The sequence below is a fragment of the Arvicanthis niloticus genome, chromosome 24 (genome assembly GCF_011762505.2).
Source record: "Arvicanthis niloticus isolate mArvNil1 chromosome 24, mArvNil1.pat.X, whole genome shotgun sequence".
Lineage (NCBI taxonomy): Eukaryota > Metazoa > Chordata > Mammalia > Rodentia > Muridae > Arvicanthis > Arvicanthis niloticus.
The window spans coordinates 39,678,034-39,700,781 of NC_133432.1; the positions used below are offsets into that span (position 1 = coordinate 39,678,034).

The 22,748-nt window shown below is 36.2% G+C and overlaps 1 protein-coding gene across 1 annotated transcript in view; it reads right to left on the bottom strand.

The window, feature by feature from the left end:
• Pds5b (PDS5 cohesin associated factor B) overlaps positions 1–22,748 on the bottom strand; it is a 135,477-nt gene that overhangs the window by 77,057 nt on the left and 35,672 nt on the right. The window contains 6 exon segments of the mRNA XM_076923832.1: positions 4,899–4,979; positions 10,471–10,597; positions 11,292–11,389; positions 11,493–11,579; positions 14,650–14,853; positions 18,856–18,982. Coding sequence (XP_076779947.1) covers positions 4,899–4,979; positions 10,471–10,597; positions 11,292–11,389; positions 11,493–11,579; positions 14,650–14,853; positions 18,856–18,963 — 705 coding nt within the window. The 5' untranslated portion in view covers positions 18,964–18,982.

Sequence of the window (22,748 nt, forward strand, 5' to 3'; positions counted from 1 at the left end):
AAGACTGAGACCTCACTCCTCCTTTGGCTGACTTCTAGCTCCTGGGCTTTATAAATAAAGACTATGAACATTGTAAACTACCTAGCCAAAAACTGAGGACCATCGAGGAAGAAAGGAGATGATGATCACATCCCTGTATGAAATTCCCTGTGCTGACTTGAATAAGAATGGTCCCATAGGCTCACATGTGTGAATACTAAGCTACCAAGGAAGGAAACCTTCTTGAAAGAATTACAGAGATCAGGAAGTGTGGCCTTGCTGGAGGAAGTGTGTCCCTAGGGGTAGGCTCTGAGGTTTCAAAAGCCCAAGCAAGCCCAGTGTATCTATCCCTCTGCTTGCTGCCTGGGGATCACCATGTTGCTCTCAGCTACTTCTCCAGCATCATGCCTATACCATGTTCCCACCATGGGAAGAATGAGCTAAACCACTGAAACTGTAAGCAAGCCCCCAATTCAATGTTTTGGGGTTTTGTTCTTTTAAATATAGGTTGCCTTGGCTAACATCTCTTCAAAGAAATATAATAGTGACTTAGACAATCCAGAGAATAAAAACATTTTTTTAAAAAAGAAAAGAACAAATTTCCCTGCTTTATTTATTGGTTTTCTAAAACAAGAAGATTTTTTTCTAATCATCAATTTTGTAGAAAAGAAATGTCATGATATCAAGATGTTAAATTCTAGTTCAGGTTGAAATGTGTCTTTAAATTTTGTACTTATAAATTTTTTCCTTTTTATAAAAAAATAGTAAGGAAACTGGAGAGATGGTCCAGTGATTAAGAGTATGCTTGGCCCATAGGAAGAGGCACTATTAGAAGGTACAACCTTGTTGGAGGTAGTCACTGTGGGGGTGGATTTTGAGGTCTTATGCTCAAGCTTTATTCAGTGTGGAAGAGAGACCCTACTTCTGGCTGACTGCAGAAGAAGAGAGTCTTCTCCTGGCTGTCAAATCAAGATGTACAACTCTGCCCTCCTCTAGCGTCATGTCTGCCTGCACGCTGCCATGCTTCCCAGTGTGTGTGTGTGGGGGGGGGGGGGGGGGGGGAGGATATGAGAGGCGAAATGAGAAAACAAGAGGGAAATGAGAGAATCTAGGTTGAACTACACTAGCACACCATGATAACAGGAGGACTACTTGGAGGGAATTTCTAGGAGGAGGAGACAAAGGGTGTGAAGGATAGATAAGGAAGTCTAGTGAGGGGTACTACTATGAAGAAGGCACAAGAATGTATAGAAATGTTATAATGAAACCCATTATTTATCACAATAGCTAAAAATGTATTTTTTAAAAAGCAAGAGAAACTGTAAAAGAAAAGATTATAAGTTCACTGAACATCCATCTCTGGAAAAATGGTGACCAAATGAATCTGACACATTGCCAGCACAGAATGGGTCTTTAATATAAAATCTTTGAAAATGAAACTTGAAAATGTTAATCTTATACAAATATAAAACAACTAAGACTTCCATAATATTTTAGAATTTAATAGAAGCAACATGTAAGTTTGACTAAAATATTCCCTTCCAAAAATTACCAAAAAATGTTTGAAAATGGGTAAGTTAAAAATCAGCATGAAAGCTGTGAGCAGTAAAAATTTATCTGTAAGCCTAAATTAAAACCTAGTTAAACATAATTACAAAAATTATTTCATTTAAGTAACATTTCCTTTCTTTCACCATCCCAAGGACTGACCCCAATTTATATATGCAAAAACAAAGACTAAGATTAAGCAACATAAAAAAATTTTATTTTTTTAACAAGGATTTTTTAGTTCGCCACAGTAATTATGAACTATATTCTAATATGTGCTACTAAAAAAAACCTGATAAAAATATTACCAAAAAGAAATGAATTTAAGAAATTTCTGAATTGTCACTATGTATGTTTTCTTTTGAGTCTCTGTTTGGCTTTGATCGTATACAAACAATACAAACTAATTATACATGTTACAATACAAACTAATTATAGTTTTAAAAATTACCATTATTATAATTTTATTTATGAACGTCTTGCTTACATATTTATCTGGGGACCACATGTGTCTGATCCTTGGAGACCAAAGGAGAGCATAGGATCCCATGGAACTGGAGTTACAGACAGCTGTGAGCCACCATGTAGGTACTAGGAACTGAACCTGGGTCCTCTGGAAGAACATCAGTGTTCTCAGCTGCTAAGCCACCTCTCCAGTTCTAATACTAATTCTATTTTTTAGAAAGAAATAGTCTCTAGGGCATTATGGGAAATACCTGTTCTCTTAGCTACTTAAGAGGCAGGAGTAAAACTTGAGCCTATGGGTTTGTGGTCAGTATAATCAATATAGTAAAGACCCCATTACAAGATAAAAACCAAACAAGACTATAGCACACACATTTCTTCAGTATTCACAGACAGAGAAATCAGCACATAAAGAAGAGACCTCAGCATGTTAGTATGCACACTGTGAAAGGAGGTGATCAGGATCACCGCCTCAGTGCCTACTCCTGGTGACGCTCCAAGGGGAATGGAAGTACTAACCCTCACCTCACCTAGCATGTACAAAGAAGACTGATCCTACTACTGCACTAATCTTATACTACAACACCCTTCAACTCACTACAAAGTAATTTCACACATAAGTACACAAAACTCAAGTAGAAAATAAGGCTTATAAGGAACTGTCTTAGAGGGAGGGGCAAAAGCAATTCCCAATGACCTCAATACTAACTCTCAAATAAAGCAAGGAGTAAAAGCAAAGGAACACACAGTCATGGCCTGCAGGGCTGAAGAGATGGCTCAGTGAGCAAAGTGTGTGCTGTGCGAGCATGAGGAGGTAGAAGTGAATATCCAGCACCCACACCTATAAAAATAGTGATGGGGAGGTAGCCATGGAGGAATCTTGACGGCTAACCGGACAGCAGTCTCACCCAACTGTCACTCTCTAGGTCCTATGAGAAACCATGCCTTAAAAATAAATAATGTTTAAAAGGGAGAGAGCTATTGAAGATGACACCCAACATCAAGACACTCTGCTTCTGCATGGGCACACACCATGCACCACAGCCATGTGGGTGGGCATATACACATGAATACAACAGACGTGTACATTTGTGCGGGTGCGCACATACACACACAGACACACAGAAACACACACTCTCTCATACTAAATGGAAAGACCTTTAAGGATAAATGGAAAAGGTACTAGAAATAAGTATGGGACTGAACATAGACTAGGGATGACGCCTGAGTCTGTTGCCCTTTGCCCACCCCAAACTCTAAAAAGGACAACAAAACTAGATCATCTAGTTCTATAGGCAAGAGCAGCATGAAATTAATGTAACAGGGGAGTATTTTTACACTTATTTATCTGAGATTGCTGAAAACATTCCTTGGGCCTTTTTTCCTTATTGTTCAGTGCCTTTTGAAACACACCTGCAAATTCAAAGACTAGCATAATCAACTTAAATCATACAATCCCAGTAAACATCATTTTACTTTTCTTTAATTACTCAGTCAAATATTTATTTTCCTAAATCTTAGGAAAAGACACAAAAACACATCTCACTTGGAGGTATTGGCTTAAATAAAAGACCCAGGTAGGGCTCACCCAGTGTACTAGACCGGGAATAAAAATCTTCATTCAGAAGCACTTGAAACAAGCAAAGGTGAGGTGTAACTAGAAAGCCTGAATCTGGGTCTACATCCCTGGAGTGCCAGTAAAACCAATCAAGTCAATAATGACAAACGCAATTCAACCAATTAATGTCAAGCAATAGCCATGAGTAAAAAGCTGTGAACAATTTTGGAACACATGGACAGCCCTGGGCTATTAAGATAAATCATAGCATTAATCCTCTGATTTTGAAAGTTGACCATCAAAATAAATTTTATTTTTCTGAAGCATTACATACTAGTACTCTTTAAGATCAGAACCAAAAGCATGATTACCAAGGCTGTCTTCTAGTGCATGTTACTTTTCATGGCATGTCTTTTATAACCTGACTTTAAACTTTTATGTAATACAAAAAATTGTCTTTCAATAAACTTTGGATTAGTAAAATACATATAAATAAAAGACTGTCTCACTTTTCTCAAGCAGACAGATTTACATCCTTCTAGCTGCTTGGAGGTAGGTGAGAACAGAAGGCAAGTAGAAAGAACTGTTCAACAAGTCCAGGGCTATCATTAACACTGAACTCTAGACTTGTGCTCCAAGAGGCAGTCACCATTCACATACAGCATGATATGGATGGTGCCACCTGCAGTGACACAGCTCAAAGAACTGTGGAGAGAAAATAAAGCTTAATATAAGTGACACAGCTAAGAAACTGTTTCTGCTAAAATAAATACAAGACAGTCACTCATAAGTAGGGTAATATTTAAAAGGGTTCATGTCACTGCCCATCTTCCTCTTCCTCAGAAAAGGCCTATTTATAGAACTCTCTCTCAGGGATAACAATATACAAACAACTTCTACCAAACTGCTACTGTGGTCATACTTGCCTTCAATTTCTAGGTTCTAATACTGGTTCATATCATCTTACTGTACAAATCAATTTAATTTCCAAAAAGATGTAAGCAACTTCTCTGAACAGTAGAAAGTAACATATGTTTTATCTAATTACCTTTTAACTCTAGTGCTAACATTAGAAACTGTCTATTTTACTAATCAAAAAGGGGGGAGCTGTTGTATCTAGGAACCTGAAAGAAACAAATGAAGGCACAGACAAGGGTTAGCCTTCTCAAAAATATTAAACAAAAGAAACTTTAAGAGAGGAGAATGGAAATGGAGCTCTCACTGGAGACACAGCAACAGAAACTTAAGCAGTACGAGCCACATACTCCTCTCAGTATGAGCGGAGATTTGCTTCCAATGGTCTTTACATTCTCAACATAATCCTTCTAAAGTGAACTGAGACACTTACGTTGGTAATGTATGGTTCAATAGCTTGAGCAGTCCTCTTCAGCAAAGCCTTTGCCAAATCATATGCTTGCTTGTTTAAGTTCTGGAAAACACAAATAGTATCTGTATTATATCTATTTACATAAGTAGCCATGGTCATTTATCTGCAGAAGTGAGGATCACATCCAGAATTTCCTATTGTGGGCTTACTGAGCTCTACCACAGAATTAAAACCCCAGCCCTGTACTTCAACTATGAAAAGCAAAATATTATTTGTATTTTAAAAGCTACTCTTGAGTAAATGGAATGAGAGACGTATCCATAAAAGAAAGAAGGTAAAGTGACTTTTCTTAGAAAAATCTGGCTGGCCTATTAGAACATAAGATCTCTTCTCAGTAAAAATACTTACATTCTTCTCAGATCTCCTTCATAACAGATAAGCCATATAGAAATGGTCAATAAATGTTTATTAGATAAAAGAAATAATATTTAGTCATCCAAAATATCATCCCTAATTCAAATTTGTTCAGATGAATACAAATATAGTCTGTTACATGACAGGTCCAGAAAAACCAAAGCATCTAAAGAGGGCTGATTGAAACTTGGAGGGATAAAAACACTGATCTTTCAGAAAACTCAAATTCCAAACACCCACATCAGTCAGCTCACAACCCTTAACTTAAGCACCAGAGAAAACTTGTGCCCTCTTCTAGCCTACACACACACACACACACACACACACACACACACACACACACACACACCTTTTGTATGACTTGATATGTGTGGGGTTCACTTCAGAATTCAATCTTTGTTATGTTTCTGTATAGTATGAATAATCTGAATTTATTTTTCATATGGGTAACACAGCTGAGAGTCGACTATCTCCTAATGATTTATAGCACATTCTAAGCTTCTAAAATAACTATACATCCATATATAAACTATCCATTACTTTCAGGTACTCTTTTGTCCATATTACCTAATTATAAATGAAAGACATGAAAGAAAAATCTTAACAACAAGTCTCCACTTCTTTATTCTTCTTCAAAATTATTTGGCTATTATGAGGTTATTTGCTCCTTTGTGTAAATTTTAGATTCCATTTGTCAAATTATCTGCTCTATTTGATTAGATTATAGATCCTTATGCAGAACACTGAAGTCATCCTGACATTGTCTCATATTCTAAAACCAGCAAATCTCTAACTTCTTAAGCTGCTGTCTGTGCTTTGTGAGCAAGCTACAATGGCTTGACACAAAGGTAATGTATAAACTGTGAAGTCACACGTTAATCTGCTAAGTATATCTTACCTGTTAAAAGTTACAAATAAAAATTTGTTAGAACATATTTATATTAATCTTAAATCCATCACATTTAGAATCGTCTCTGATCTTTCTGGTACTGTTGTACTTCTCTGAACAATATCATTTGAAAATAATTTCAAGGCTTTTTATCTTTCTAATCTTTATGGATATTAGTCAATCTTTGTGAACCTAAAACCAAAACCAATTTGGTTGTTAACAGTGTTACTTTATGCCACTCTGGAAGTGACTACTGTAACTTTTTTTTACTGAAGTTGCAAGTCAGTTTTACAAAGGAAACCCCTGTATCTGTTCTTGTGCCTTAGCTCTTGCAAGTTTCCTCAGGAAGACAGTGCTTATGTCTGTGACTCCCTCTCTCTTCACATATGGTACTGAATTGACACTATCTCTCCCTTTCCTTTACTCTGGAATTCTGGTGATTATTCATTAGACTGTCTCATAAATAGTCAATGGAAGTCTTCCCACAATCAGCTTGGGTTCTTTTATTGTTTAAACACTTTGTTGTTGTTGTTGTTGTTGTTGTTGTTACTACTGCTGCCACTGCCACCACCTACATACTCCAAGCGGTTTCAACATCAACTCATTTTTTATTGCTTAAGACATTGGGCAAGTGATAGTTTTCTGAGAATTAGTCTCGTCTAATTTCAAATGTATTCAGAGATTATTATTCATGAAACTGTCCTTTAATGGTCCTCATATTCCTTGTTCATTTTAACTATATATTGATATTATCACCCTTTTTTGATTTAATTTGCTACAATTTTGCATATATATTTTTCAAATTACAAATTGAAGTTTTCAAGTAATATCACTGTTTTCTTATTGCATTCATTTCTATTTGACTGATTTTATTTTGCTTGTATATTTTATTCTGATGTTTTATGACTTCTTGCACCAGAAGGTGGTCATTACAATTTATCAAATTAATGATGCTTGACATTAAGCTTATAGTATCATGTTTCAAATATTCAGTATTTCTATAAACCTTGCTCTGAACCTTAAATTGACCCAATAAATAGAGAATGTTTCATTCTCTTCCTAAGCCATCAATTTCTGCTTTAGGTACTATATAGGAAAAACCATGTCTTTACCCAAGAAAGACTACATGAAGGCTAAAGATAAAGATCACTTGGTAGTGTGTGTTTGCCTAACATGTGGGAATGTCCAGGTTAGATCCCAGCACTATATGACTGGGTATGGTAACACATATCTGCAATCCTAGGAGCACTCAAGAGAAGAAGACAGAATAATCAAAACTCAAGGTTATCTTCAGTTACAAATTGAGTCTGAAGCCAGTCTGGAATATATGAGGTCCTGTCTCCAAAACCTACTATGTATAGTATTTTGTGTGCATGTATGGACACACATGTTCGAGACAGGAAGGAGTAATATACACATATGTACATGCATGCACAAGGCAAGAGGACAAGCTAAGGGTATCACTCCTTAAACGCCAAACACCTTTTTTTCTTCTCTTCCTTCTCTGTTTTTTTCTTCAGCAGGCTAGGCTAGCTGATCCATCTGTCACCAACACCCCAGCCCCAAGACTACAGGTACACAATACTACAGGTGGCTTTTTTAGTGAGCTTGGGAGATCAAACTCGGATTCAAGACCAGTTTACCAACTAAGCTATGGCCCTATCAATAATACTGATATAATTTAACTTTCTTGTTTTTTTAGTTTGTAGTTACCTGTCAAGTCTTTCTCAGCCTTTTACAAATCAGCCTTTCCATGGTTGTAGTCTAGCTGTTTCTCTTATCATCATCAACAAACTGGATTAATCTCCAACCCAATATGACAACCTGTGTGATATGGTCAACTCAAGTCGTTTACATTACCACCAATCTTCCTTCTCTTAAAATCCTTAAAATTCTAATACACTTCAGTCCACATTCAACTAACCTAAAGACCACATTTCACTCCTAATAGGCTTTTTTCCTAACTGTAATTTTGTATGTCATTATTGTGAGTTTTAACTCTTATTTTTACTCTATTTTGTTTCTCTGGAGAGTGTGTCGTGTGTATGAACATACACATGCCACTGCAAACATGTGATGATCAAAGGATAATTTCCGGTAATGTTTTTTCTAGTAATGGTTTTCTCCTGTGGACCCAGGAATCATACTCCAGGTCACAAAGCTTTTATATTGAACTTCTTCAGTGATCTTAATTCTTACTTTGATGCCCTTAATTAATTTAAAATATATTGTATCTCTAATCCACTTAACCTTTGTTTTCAACTTTGAATATGTTATTCAGTTCAGAAGTGTTCACTAAGGTATAAAGAACTACAATTTTACAAATGACTGAAAAGAAGAAATTCCCACCCAAAACTGTTCCCTTTAAGCTAAGCAGACTAAGCCAAAGGTTAAACTGTAAGGAGCTAATGAGAAGACTCCAGCTCATCTCAGACTAGTCAGATCTCAGTGTTCTTGTTCTTACAAGTGTCTCTGTGCAGTGGGCCAAGGCAAACAGGCCTCAGGAAGTACCATTTGTGTACACTGTTACTTAACTGGTGCTAGGAATTAGACTCTCACATGCTAGACAAATCGAGCTACCACTGAACTACACCCTATAGCCCAAAAAGTGCTTATTTATTTTTCCTTACAAATGGACTTTTTCATGACAACAGTCTGAAAAGACAAGGGCCTAGAACTTCCCTGCTGATCAGCTGCTGAGTACAAAAATCAAGCTGGCTACTTAATCTGTGTCTGAGAGAGCCTTTTCTCCTAGGTATTGGCCTGGACGTAGGTTTTAGTGGGCCTGCTTCATTAACTTTCATTTCATCTCCCTAAGATGCCCAGTGGTGGAGTTCATGATACTGGCCCTCCTACCAAACCACAGAGAGCTAAAGGCTTGAGACAACAGGCCAATCTCCCTGGTGGGTTGCCTCAAAGAGTGTGCCCCTTATCAGAACTTACAGTTGTTTCAAATGATAATATAACAGAATCCTGACAATGTGAGCCCTAAGACAAAGGAGGTGCTCTGCACCTCAGAAGGATGGACTATGTGCCTCAGGAAGGGGTACAATGTGTGTGGGGTATAAGGTATGTTCCCATGGGGTCTAATCTCTACTCTATCTCCTGCCTTCCTTCTCACAGTTGTTCAGTGACAGGTATATTGCTGAGCTGGGCATAATTAGGAAGAGGCAAATCAGACACCTGAATAGCAATAGACTAGACAGAGGCAATCAGAGCCCATATCACCACCTCTGATTATTCATCTAATAAATATATCATCTGAATTTTTGAGATCTAATCTTAACTTACTGTTGATCTTGCTTACTCTCAGCATTAACAGATTTCCTATATGTTTTAAATTATAAATTAAAAGTTTATTTCTAATGAAGGATTATTTGTACCAATATAATTTAAGACTAAAATAATACCATGCTGTACAGAGCCTTAAATTTCAACAGAGAAAAAAATTTAAACAAATATTTATTTATACTGGTAATTTCTATGTTCCTCTCTTGAAACTCAACCCCTTCTCAATCATTCAACTGTCATTCCAACTGCTTACCAGATTTGCACATACATATACAGGGAAAATGCACACAATTCAGGTCAAATCTCTGATCACTAACCTCTGTCTCTATATTATCCCAACTTTTCGGCTAAGGTTCCAACTGGTTCCATGTGCCAACACATAGAGTTATACAGCAGTATCTAAGCAACTATTCACCCACTCCTGTATAAAGTGGGGGTTTCAGCACCAGAAAAATGAGGATATGACTTCTCCAAATTACGGTAGCAGGAAAAGTTTTTATTGTAGATACTTGGGAGACATAGCTAGAGGCATGTGGAAGAGTCTAGAGCAGGGACAAAGTAGTATGCTGAACACAATCAGCAGAATGGATCTGGCCATGACAGGAGGGAGAAGGGCAGGGCAGGGCGAGAAGAGCGAGGGTACCAGGTACCAGGATCTGCGATGCTGAGAGAGCCCAGAGGCCAGCATCTGCTTTGGTGTGCTAATAAGCACCACAGATAGTCTTAGGTCCCAAACTTCTTTTGGACCTGAGAACTGTGAGAAATGCACCCTACACAAAACTCACTGACCACAAATATTTTATCACATGAATTAGACAAATTCATTACTTCTTCATTCAACTGTCAACTAAGAAATGTAGTTTTATTATATCTTAAACAAGTATCTTAATATTATTCAATCAGTAAAGTCTGCAAAACTAAAATTAAAGCAGTATAAATTCTATTTATAACATAAAAATAAATTCTTAATTAACTAGGGTTTCGACACATTTCACATACCTTATGGGCAGGTACCAGGTTTACTAAAACTGTATCTAAGAGCTCCTGAGACACTGTGTCACCCTCACAGATGATTGAGCTCATGAGGTCCACCATGTGCATATGAACTTTCTGATTGTGGCCATTGCTGCAACCCAAAACAGGTATTTTATTTCAACTGAGACAGATAGTAGTAAACATTGTACTTTATAAAAGTGATGAGATAAATCTGTATTACTGTCAAGCTTCTTTCTCTCTGGTCTTACAATAATAAAAATGTATTTTTAAACAATATTACTAAATTACTTTCTCCTAAGTTTAGCCATTCTTACAACCAAAGTAGTTAAATGAAATGCAATCTTAGTTTCACCTTCAATTGGACAAAGTATTTTAAAATTCTATCAAATTTTATAGATAAACAAAAATGTCAAACAACCAGTTATATTAAAAAGTCACTATAAGCCAGATGTGATGGTGCGTGCCATTGATCCCAGCAACTGGGAAGCAGAAGTAGGCTGATGTGCAGGAGTCTAAGGCCAGCCTGGTTTGCATAAGAGTTCTAGCACAGTCAGAGCTCATAGTGAGACCCTGTCTCAATGACAACAAAAAGTTAACACAGTATGTAATCAGAAATAAGATAACCCAAAAACTTAGTCTAATTTGCTCTTCTAACAAATAAATACAGAATAATAAATTCTATTCATTTAGAACTATATAAAGAATAATTGTAAGTTAATTTATAATCTTAAGGCAATATTTATAGCAACAGTTTATGTGGATTCACAGTAAACAAAAAAGCTTTTTAATTAAAAAGAAGTGTTACTTATTTAAAATCAACTTACTTTATAACTGAGAATAATGTTCTGTATAGTTGAGTAAAGATTTCATTGCTATCTTCTAACTCAAAGCATATGTTATATGATTTAACCCATGCAATGTTCTAAAAGAAAGAAGTAGGGAAAAGTCAAATATATTAGTTGCTTAAAAAAACAACAACAACAACAACAACAAAAAATCATCTCAAGTAATAATGTATTGCTTACCTCAAGTAAATAAAAATACCTATTGAATTGAGGGCTCTTTGTATCTTCTAGTCCCTTTAATTGCCTTGTTATAAACATAAATATATCCTTTAAAAAAAAAAACAAAGTTTTGCTTAAATTGTGAATGCTAAAAGGAAATATACATTGTATTAGTAGGACTAGCTACAGCTTATTCACCACCTTTGGAAACATGGAAGACTAATTTGTAAAGAACGAAAAGAAGGGCAGAATTTTATGTAAAATAAAATTTTACAACTTTACATAAAGATCCTGATAGGCAGGCACACATCTTTAATCCTAGTACTCAGAGGCAGAGGCAGGTAGATCTCTGTTGCGTTGAGGCTACAGAGTGAGTTCCAGAACACCCAGGGCTACACAGAGAAACTTTGTCTCAAAACACAACAACAAAAAGATTCAACAAATGAATACAATGCATAAAAAACATGATACACATTATAATTCTTTAAAGGAAAACATTCCACATACATACATACATACATACATACATACATAAGAGGGAAAGGAAGGGGATAGTGTCAATGTACAGAAAAAAATGTTCCTCATACAATAAATTAAATGAACAAGCTTAAAAAGTGAGTCAAATAAAATCCATGCCATTATTTGAATACAGGCATTACAGTAACTGAGAGCTGAGGACTCCCTTGAAAAAGCACAACATGAAACAATACAACAACTGTGCAGCCAAAAAAAAAAAAAACTTTTTTGAGAAACATAAAATTCCCAAACAAAATTACCAAGTAACAGAACACATTAGAAGTGTGGCCATTTGAGAAAAAGAAATGGAAGTCAGTCTGTCTAGCTTCTTAGCCATCAGTACACTGCAGAAACTTGCTTCCCTGGATCATTTCTCAATCTTTCTCTAGCTGTCATTTTAGTTTTTTGTTTAGTTTTGTTTTTTAATGTTTCCCTTTCAGACAAAAAAGTCATGGCAGTCAAATTTATCTGGGTTTCAGATGTTTTTGAAAACTGTAAAAAGACTTAAAATTGTAAAAACTAATTCTCCAAAGAAATTTTATTGCCAATAAGAAAAATGTTCTTCGATAAGTAAAATAATGTAAAAGGCAAAAATATTATATGCAAATGACTGGTTTTAATCAGTAATATTTCAAGTACTATAAAAAGTACATCCTTGGGGCTGGAGATGGCTCAGTGCTCTTCCAGAGGACCAAGGTTCAATTCCCAGCACCCACAGGGCAGCTCTCAACTGTCTGTGATTCCAGTTCTAGGGGATTCAACAATCTTACTCAACCACTCATGCAGGCAAAATTTTAATGCACATAAAATAAAAAACAAATAAACCATTAAAAAATGTATATCCTTTAAAAATGGCTGCTTTGACAGTAGTAATGCACAAAACATAGTCTCCATGAATAAGCCCTTCCTCTACTATCTAAAAGAAATTACTTGGAACACTAGCTCTATCCGAACTTGGGAATAATTGTCAATTTACTCAGAATCTCCTAATAAGCCAAATGTCCAATAAGTTTGCTCATGCCAGTAAAAACCTGAGACCAAAAGGGAAGAACAGAGACTGACAATTTTTTAACATATAATACTAACAGATGTGGCACTATTGGAAACAAAAAGAAAAAAATGGAACTTGAAGCTAATCAGAAGAAAAACTATCTCATAAATACTCAGAAAGCACCCTTTAAAACACAGTGATTCTTAAGTTCTATCTCCAACACAAAAAGGGGAGAGTATATAATGAGACTCAAAGATTGATTCTAGAGACAGAGAAACAAACTGAGAGACTTTTTTAATGTTTCAACTAATTCACACAGACCTTTATTTAATCTCATTGATTGAATATTCTTCTCATAACTGTCCTGACATAGAAAAGAGATCTGTATCCGTCTTTCAGAATGCTTTTTCATTATTTCTAAGCCTTGAGCTAAGTCACTGCTCATACAAACTGAGAAGTCCACAAAAGAGTCAAGTAAGTTGCACAGTAGTAGTCTTTATATTTCTTCTTGTTGAGAGAATGTCAACGGAACATGTGGTAAGGGAGAATCTTGGCCCAGGTGAAAAGGAGCCAGACTACCAGCTCCTACTTTAAGTCTGACACTTGACTCAAATTTTACTGAGTTGAAAGAGGAGGTCAAGGCAGCAACTTCCTCATTCCAATTATCAAGAAAAGAATTACAGAGTAAGGCCCATGTCTGATTTGGGGGTTGTTGCTTTCACTACAAAAAACTAACATTAACATCTCTTGACTGAAGCAAAGCATCTGCTACTTTTTCTTACTGTGGATGAAAAATCTTCCTGAAGAAAGTCATTTTTTGAGCATTAGTTTCCAAAATCATTTACTATCTGACTTGTCACACAGTCATTTGTTATCTCTTGTACAGTTTTTATTCAGGTTCCTAGTAAGTGCTATCTTTTAAACAATGACTATGGTCTTCATTAATAATTTTCAGAAGGAAAAAGAATACCCCAAAATCATCATGGAAAACATATGGCATCATGGTGACATAACATGAAAAGTGCAGCATTCACTGTGTGAGCCCATGCTGCCAGAAAAAGAGCCTTGAAGATTGATTCTGGAGACTCTACAAGGTGATTGACTTAACAGAACGTCTGTAGTTGTGGCAGGCTGCATGTTGCAAGTCTACAAACAAAGCATCCTGGGCTCCCTTTAATCCCCTTCATAACCATTCATGCCCAGACCTCTGTGACCTAATATCCTTGTGCCTTCTGGAATATATGAATAGAATATGAGCTTTCACTGAGACAAAGGCCTATAACAGAGACTTCTCCACACCACTGTAATCCATCTACTTGGTGTTTTCACAGATGTAAAAATTTAAGAGGTCTTGATTTTAATGTCTTTCTACTGTTGTTACTATAAAACACTCATGAATCTGTTACTACATAAAGAACATAGTACTTTGGATAATGTAATCTAAATTTGTGATTTTGGATCATGGTCATTCATATTTGGCTCTAGAATAAATTGTGTGACCCCCTTAATCTGCTCACTCTGGGGGTCAGAAATTGTATTTCAAAAGTAACTTTCACAGGAATCAGACATTTAATAAAAGATTGGTCCAGGCAATATAACAGAATTCAAAGAAATTCTTAAATCTTTCATTCAATTTAGTCAAACGTGGCAGTGCTTCCTATCAATACTTGCCTTTAGTTTATCAGGAGATGTGTAAGGAGCCTCAGGAGCATAAATCCTGAAAATATCAGCAAGGCAGCAAGCTACCAGTAAACGGACATCTTTATCAGGATGCTTGAGGAAGAAGTCAGAAGCAAGATGTAAAGCTAGGTTTAGATAAAGTTCCTTTTCCTCTTCAGAGTCCTGGTCCATGTCCATGAAAGTTTTTACAACCATCTATACACAAACAAAGATCATTAAATAGTCAGATGTTTCCTGTAAACAGTCATGTCAGATAAAAAGCTACAGTACTTACAAAAGATCCCTTAAAATAAACTTTCATCAGAAAAATATAGAATGAGATCCCTTTACAAATGGAGAGTAAACAATTTTTAAAATATAACTAAAATATCTTTATCCAGGCACAGAGGCAGATGCCTGTAATACCAAGACCAAAAGGATAAGGCAGTAGGATCATGATTTCAAGTCTAGTTTGGGCTACTAAGCAAAACTCCACCTCAAGAAAACCTCATTAATGCCTAATGTTTAAAGCAGTAGTTCTCAATCTTTTAAACTGAGACCCTTTAATACAGTTCCTCGTGTTGTGTTGCTCCTCAACAAAAAAATTATTTTTGTTGCTACTTTATAACTGTCATTTTGCTACTGTTATGAACTGTAATGCAAATATCCATGTTTTCCAATGGTCTTAAGTGACCCCTTTGAAAGGGCTGTTTGACACCCCCTCCCCAAAAGGGGTCACAACCCAGAGATTGAGAATCACTAGTTTAAAGTAAAAGAAATATCTGTCATTTATCTACATAGCTTCTAACCAGACTTAGTTCAGAATTCACCCTATACAGTGGTCATTACTCACTGTGGAAACTTTTTGTCTCACTATAAAAATACTATAGAACTTAAAAAACACATCTTCCCTTTTTAAAAAAAAAAAAATAGATCTAGTCCTAAGGAAAGCTCTAGTATGAAATTTTAAGTTTCTATCTGTTGTTGTCAATCTTCACTATCAACCTGAATGGATTTAGAATCTCATAGAAACATATCCTAGAAGTGTCTATGTTTCCAGAAAGCTTGCCTGAAGACATAAGACTCACTACTGAATGTGGGTGGCTTGGGTTCCTGACTGAAGGAAAGAAACAGTGGTATGGAGCTGTATTCATCTCTAGAGCTGCTTCCTGTCTGTGGATGTAATGTGACCAACTGCCTCACACCTATTACCAGACCTTGCCTTGCCATGATGAACTATACCCTCAACTGTGAGTCCAAAATAAATTCTCCTTTCTTAAACTGTTTTTGTTAAGTATTTTGCCATAGCAACAATATATCACCTTAGCCATCACACCAATCCAGATGTGATTTTTCTATTTCAGCCTCCCTAAAATACTATATAAGCAGATTCAAGAAAAAATGTTGGGACTGTGAGATGGCTCAGCATTCAGAGCATGTGCTTTTCTTCCAGCCATCCCAAGTTCAGCCAGCACCCATACCAGGTAGCTCACAATCACCTGTAACTCCAGAGCCTGAGGATCCAATGCTCTCCTCTGTTCTCTGTGGACACTGCGTTTAATGTGCTCATACCCAGCAAAGAGACATAATTAAGAAATAAAAATAATCTATTTTTTAAAAAGATGTCAAAGATGTATTCCTAAAGAAAAATGCAACCTTCAGCTACCATGACATAAGTAAGTGTCATGGTAATACACTAAATAAATTCCAGGCCACAGTAAAAGAAAATATGTTATGGATATCTCATTGGCTCAATGAGATAATCCAGGTGTGTGTTAAGCAGCATCAGGATGCAAGAAACAGATCTGTCCTCATAATTATTTTTTATAAAAGGAGGATGCAAAACAAAATTATAGTTTAAATTCTATAAAGTTTTCCCTAAGTTTAGTGTTAGTAGAAGTTATTATCTCCAGCTATCCTATCATTACTTCAAATAAAATTCAACAAAATGATCCATATTATTCTTTATTCAAATGAGAATCAAGAAAACTGCTGAACCTGAAAGAACATGACATTTCCATCTCAACTCTAACAAAAAGTAACCATACAGTATCCACTAGGTGGTGCTGCACATACTAAACGCTGAACAGGGCTACTGGGAGCACAGCCTGTGGTTTTGACTTACTAGAGGCCTGGAGCTCTGAGTAAGAAATGCTTTATTCACTCTGAACACACGGAGCAGCCATGGGAGACAATGCTGGTCAGAGAGTAACTCTTCTGCTCTGCCATACCTGGTGCCAAATCCAACAGAACCAACACAAACTGATAAAAGATCCAAATCTAGATCCGCTGTCCTAACACTTCAACTGCAATACTCTCAATACTCAATACTCTCAACACCTTTATGCTTATGAAAAGACACAAGGACGAATAAAGAAATAGGGTCACAGAACTAATTATTCTTCCTTATAAGCTCTTTATACAGAAGTGGGAAATGAAGTATATTTTGAATAAAATGTTATAGGAAAACCAAGAAATTACATAAAAATAATAACCTATATATGTTAACAAATTATCATAATTCATAAAACTTATAGGGGTATTTGTAAATAGCAAAAAGTATCACAAACTAAATCTGTTTTCTCTTTTTCTGAGGCGTATGCTAAAAATCGTACTAGGAGGGAATAAGGAAAATGATAAAAGTGTATACTAGGCAGCTTGCTGCTAGATACAAGCATCTGACAGTAATAGAAGCGCACTACACAACACTGAATGTAAAGACAATGAAACAATCGAATCTGCTCCAAACCCAGATAACAGCAGTTTTTCAGTACTGTGTATTCAAATAGTATTGTAAATCTCACTTAAAATTATCACTAATTCCAGTATTCAGAAAGGCTTAGGCAGGATTATAAATTCAAGGCCAGAGTGGGCTATATATGGAGTTCCAGAGCAGCCTGAGCTGTACAGTAAGACTCGCCTTAAGTCAGGTTATAGAGGGCCCTCAATTATAAATCACATGAGGCCTCTAATTTTAAATATAGCTAAGAAAATAGTATGCATAAAAGTTACTAAATGTTAATCAACTTGTATGTGTATGCTCTATCTTCATAGCACTTTTTCCATAAACATGATAGATATTATAACCTACCATTTCTGGGATAAACTGAGAAAAATCAATGTATCAGTTTCATAAAAATTCAACAGATCAAGAAAATGTAAATACATAGAAAAGTAAATACATCATACATACATAAAAAGTTGAGCTTGGCTCTCCTGAATGAGATAAAATACAAGTTCCTAAGCTGAAGTCTAAAAGCTTATGTAAAAGTAAACAATATCCAGACCTCAAGTGAGGTTTATGGCAGCATCATCATCACTTTCACATGCGTACGCGACACCACAACTTTACATGTTACTGTTCTGTAAGGCTCTTGAACCTTAGTGATGAAGACAAGTTTTCCCAACACCAACAATCCCATAAATAACAGATCAGTAAACATTACAAAATGTACATGCTGAAATAATACATGTCAGTATTACACTAGTAAGTATAATTTTTAATATGGAAAATGTTTTGCATCAGTTGTAAGAAATATTGTTATAATATAACAAATATCTAGTTAACACACACAGAAGGAAAAATTTGCTCAAATAGAAGGGTGATCTTGAGCAACTGCTCAACCAGTCTCATACGTAGTTAATGCTACTTTAAACATTTTAACAGTCACAGGGACCATTAATACCCTGAAGAAAAAGGTGAAACATTTACCCCACAATCTAAAGAGACCCTTACCATGGAGAATGCTGTAAGGGTTATTGTCCATCTTGGTTTGTTACAGTGTGCCAGAAGTAGAGACCGACACTAACAGTAAACTCTCTACCCTAAAAATAACTTAGCAGAAGGTAACCTATAGCCTAGGAGTACTATAAATACTTCAAACTTCCTTTCCCAGACCTGAAGAATTGGTGGAGGAGGGGTAGTGGTCATCAAACAGGAAGAAAGAGCAAATAACTTGGTAGTCGACAGTATAAAAATATCATGGGACATGTGCTAACTGCTCTCCCAAGAGCAGTAAAGTCCCACTGTTATTACCTGCCCTGTTCTTACACTTTCTCTGCCATTTGCTACAAAAAAAAACCAAAACAAAACAAAAACAAACAAACAAAACAAAAAAACCCAACCTCTAACAAACCAAGTTGCATGGCCCACGTGAAGAGTCCCACAAGAAAGGCCCCCCACTGCCCAGCTGGCTGAAGCATACACTGTTGACTCACCTTTAACCGCCTCACCATCTCCTCTTTAGAGATTTTATCTGAGATTTCCTTGACACCAGGAGGGTAAGTAATTTTCCCATCGTTGGTCCTTGTCTTTGAATGAGCCATGATGGAAATGTCTGTACCCCTAAAGCAAGAAAAATATTAGGTACAAACAAAAAGCAAGCATGTTCTATAATAAATGTAATAGATAAGATGTTACCAAACAATTTGTGACTGCCTCATAATTTACAGTAATTTGGACATCTACTGAAAAGTATTCTACTGAACATTTCCCAAAATTACTGAGGGAAGCAAATTTACTTTTTATTTCTATAAGTAGCAAACTGTGTAATTTGCAATAACTCTCCCCAATAAAACACTCACAATAAACAAACAAACAAACAAACAAAATGTTCAAAGTAGAGGCAGGAATGGGTGTAAATACAATCAAAAGAAGTTTGAAATTCTCAAAGAATTAACACAAAAATACTTATTTAATAAAAAAGTGCCATAAATGATTCAGATAAAAAAATCTAGGGAATAAAACCCCAAGACTCCAGAGAATGAAATGAAACGCTACAGCATCTATCTTTCTTATCTCTGATGTGATCTGCCAACACTGACAAAAACAGTGTTCAGTTTCAGTGCTCACGTGACAAAAGGGACAGAATAACTGTACCCATCAAAAACTTAAATCAAAGACAACTCTGAAAATCTGTAAAGAATAATTATAAAAACCAAACAGTTGGACATGCAAACAGCTGCAAATAAAAGTTCAAGAGACAAGTTCATTTGCATATAGTAAAAATATTAAAATTAAGACAAAAGAAACCATCCAAGGAACAAACAGAGAAACACAGGACCAAATACACAAGGGGGAAGTCTATCTTATGACCAACAGAAAAGTGAGCAGGCTGCACAGAAGCACAAAGTATCATAAGATAGCAATCCACAGATTCAAGAAACCAAAGACAATAAATTCAAAATAACAGAGATAATTCAATTAAAAACATTTTTAAAACAAAAACAAAATCTCAAAGTCAATCCACTCCCCTGAAGAGAACAGCATTTGAAAACAAATACTTGATTTCTAAGTAGCAACAACATAAGCCAGGAGACAATAAAATTTCATCTTCAATATGCAAACCTACGGTTTAAATCTAAGGAATGGGATTTTTTCAAGAACAGGTGAGATAAGGACAAATTGGCCAAACAAACTCTGATAGCTGTGTGTATGAGACATGTGTAAAGCTCTCAGAGCATTGTTTAGCACACGTTAAATGCTTTGTGCATATATAATATATGTGATCAAGTGAAGAATATAATACAAAGGAAGCAGAGGTAGGCAGATCTCTTGTGAATTTTAGGCTAGCCAGTGCTAAATAGCCAAACTCATTTGTGTGGGGTTTTAAAATGTAGACAGAGGGTTTTATACCTAAAATATTAGAAAAATATTTCTTGGAAAACCAGGCAAAAGAAAGCATATAATCTAAATATCACTTAATATATATTATATATTTAATGTGTGCATGCGTGCGCACCCGTGTGTGTGTGTGTGTGTGTGTGTGTGTGTGTGTGTGTGTGTGTGTGTATAGGGCTCCAGGGTCCACTTCTTTGTATGTGTTCAAGAGAAACAATGACATGTCTAGTGTAAGGCATATACTCAAGTATTCGCAACAAACACAAGTGTCTATCAGCCACAGATAAGTAAACTGGTATGTATATTAATACAACTATGGAGTCAATCAAACATTGCTGCAAACAATATGTAAATTAGCACTGGAGTTAACTGAAGTATACCAAACACAAAATCTCAGAGTACATGCTTATATAAAAATTCTAAACCATACAGAGAAACCTCGACAATGTTAAAACAGTAGTCAAGTCAGAAAATACCTGTAAAACACCTGATAGGTGACTTGTAGAACTCAGATACATAAAATACAATCATAAAGTGACAAAGAAAATGAACCGATGTTTGGAGAATACACAAGCAACAGGTAAGTGCATGAGAAGATTCAGCAGTAATGTCTGTGAGAGACAAACTAAACTTCAAGGTGTCATTATGTACCATACAAATGCCTGGAATAAAATGACACTAATGTAGGCCAGAGTGTGAAAAAGCTAATCGTCAGAAATGACTGGCAGCATAGAAGCAGTAAAAATAATTCTGGCCCCCTCTTATTAAAATGAAGTATTTAACCCACAGAGCCAGAAATCACACTATTGGACGTTTTCTAAGAAAAATGAAAACTTACATTTATAGAAAATATCCCCAAATTGAAAGCATTCCAAATGTTCTTTAATAAGTTAAAGCATGCAATAGTGTAACAGTCACTATGCACAAAGGAAAGAGTAAGGCTCGAAGGGTTTTACACATGTTATTTCCTTATTGAACAGTCTCAAAATGATAGACGCCTAGAACTGGAAAGCAGGTGAGGAGCTGTAGGAAACAAAGGTGGGTGGAGGAGTAAGGAAGCAGAAGGCAATTGCGTACACTTGGAACTACAGCAGTGGTTATCAACATGTGAGCTGCGACCCTTTGGAGGGTTGAACACCCTTTCACAAGGGTCGCCTAAGACCATGAGGAAACAGATATTAACAGTATGATTCATAACAGCAGTAAAATTAGTTGTGAAGTAGTACACAAATAACTTTATGGCTGGGGGTCAGTACAACAAGAACTGTATTAAACGGTTGCAGCATTAGGAAGGTTGAAAATCTCTGTTCTTCAGGGTCCAGCCACAGAACTGCATACAATGTCAAGCAAAAACTCAAGAGTAAGAAAACTGAAAAGAGAGCTCAGAAGTTAAGAGCACTGGCTGTTCTTCCAGAGAACTCAGATTCAATTCCTAGCATTCACATAGCACTTCACAATTTTTTTAACTCCAATTCCAAGGGATCTGATGTCCTTTTCTGGTCTCTGCAGGCACTAGGCACATAAGGTATGCACATACATGCATGCAGGCAAAAACACATAAATTTAAAACTAAAAATTCACTGGGTGGTAGTGGTGCACATAAGTTAAAAACATAAAATGCACTGGGTGGTGATGCACACCTTTAGTCCCAGCATTTAAGAGGCAGAGGCAGGTGGAACTCTGTAGTTCAAGGCCAGCCTGGTCATCAGAACGAGTTCCAGGACAGCTAGGGACATACAAATAAACCAAAACAAAAAAATTCAAGAGTATGTTATGTAAAATCTACCACCTAGTACTGTACCCATTTCAACTTCTTAGGTTTGCTGTAAGTATATGAGTGTGCAGAGAAGCAGATGCATGATGGGTGACAGGTTCCAAATACTATTTCTGCAACATTGTTTATAATTATTCCAAAATAAAAGTTTTTTAAGTGTTAAAAAAAGTAAGCTTTAGTCACAGAAACAACAAAGACGTTTTAAAGCACAATTTTCACAGGAAAAACACAATGGAAAGATGCACTTTTGATGAAGCCTGAGAAAAATTATGAAAACTCTACATATTTGAAAAGATACTGCAGTTTGAAATGCAGAAATAGACTCAGAGACTCAATGCAATCATCAAATCCAGCTTTGGTTCTAAAGTGAGGATGCAGCTCAGTGAATGGATCCTGGGTTCAATCAAGGAAACCTGGGGCTGGTGGTGGAAACATGACATCTGGCCATGGTGCTCCCCACCTATAATCCTACAAACAGAGACCTGGAGTTCAAGGTTGGTCTAAGTAGCAATTTCCTGGCTAGCCTGAGTTACATGAGGCTTTGTATTAAAAACAAAACAAAACAAAAAACAGAAAGTCATACATTTAGGTGTCTCTGTGTGTAGCAATAACAATAAAATGAGACCATAATTTCAAGAGGAAGCAGGGGTAAAGGCTGTGGGGTCACACAGGAGGTGGGAGGGAAAGGAAGGGAAGAAATGTTCTAATCATATTTTA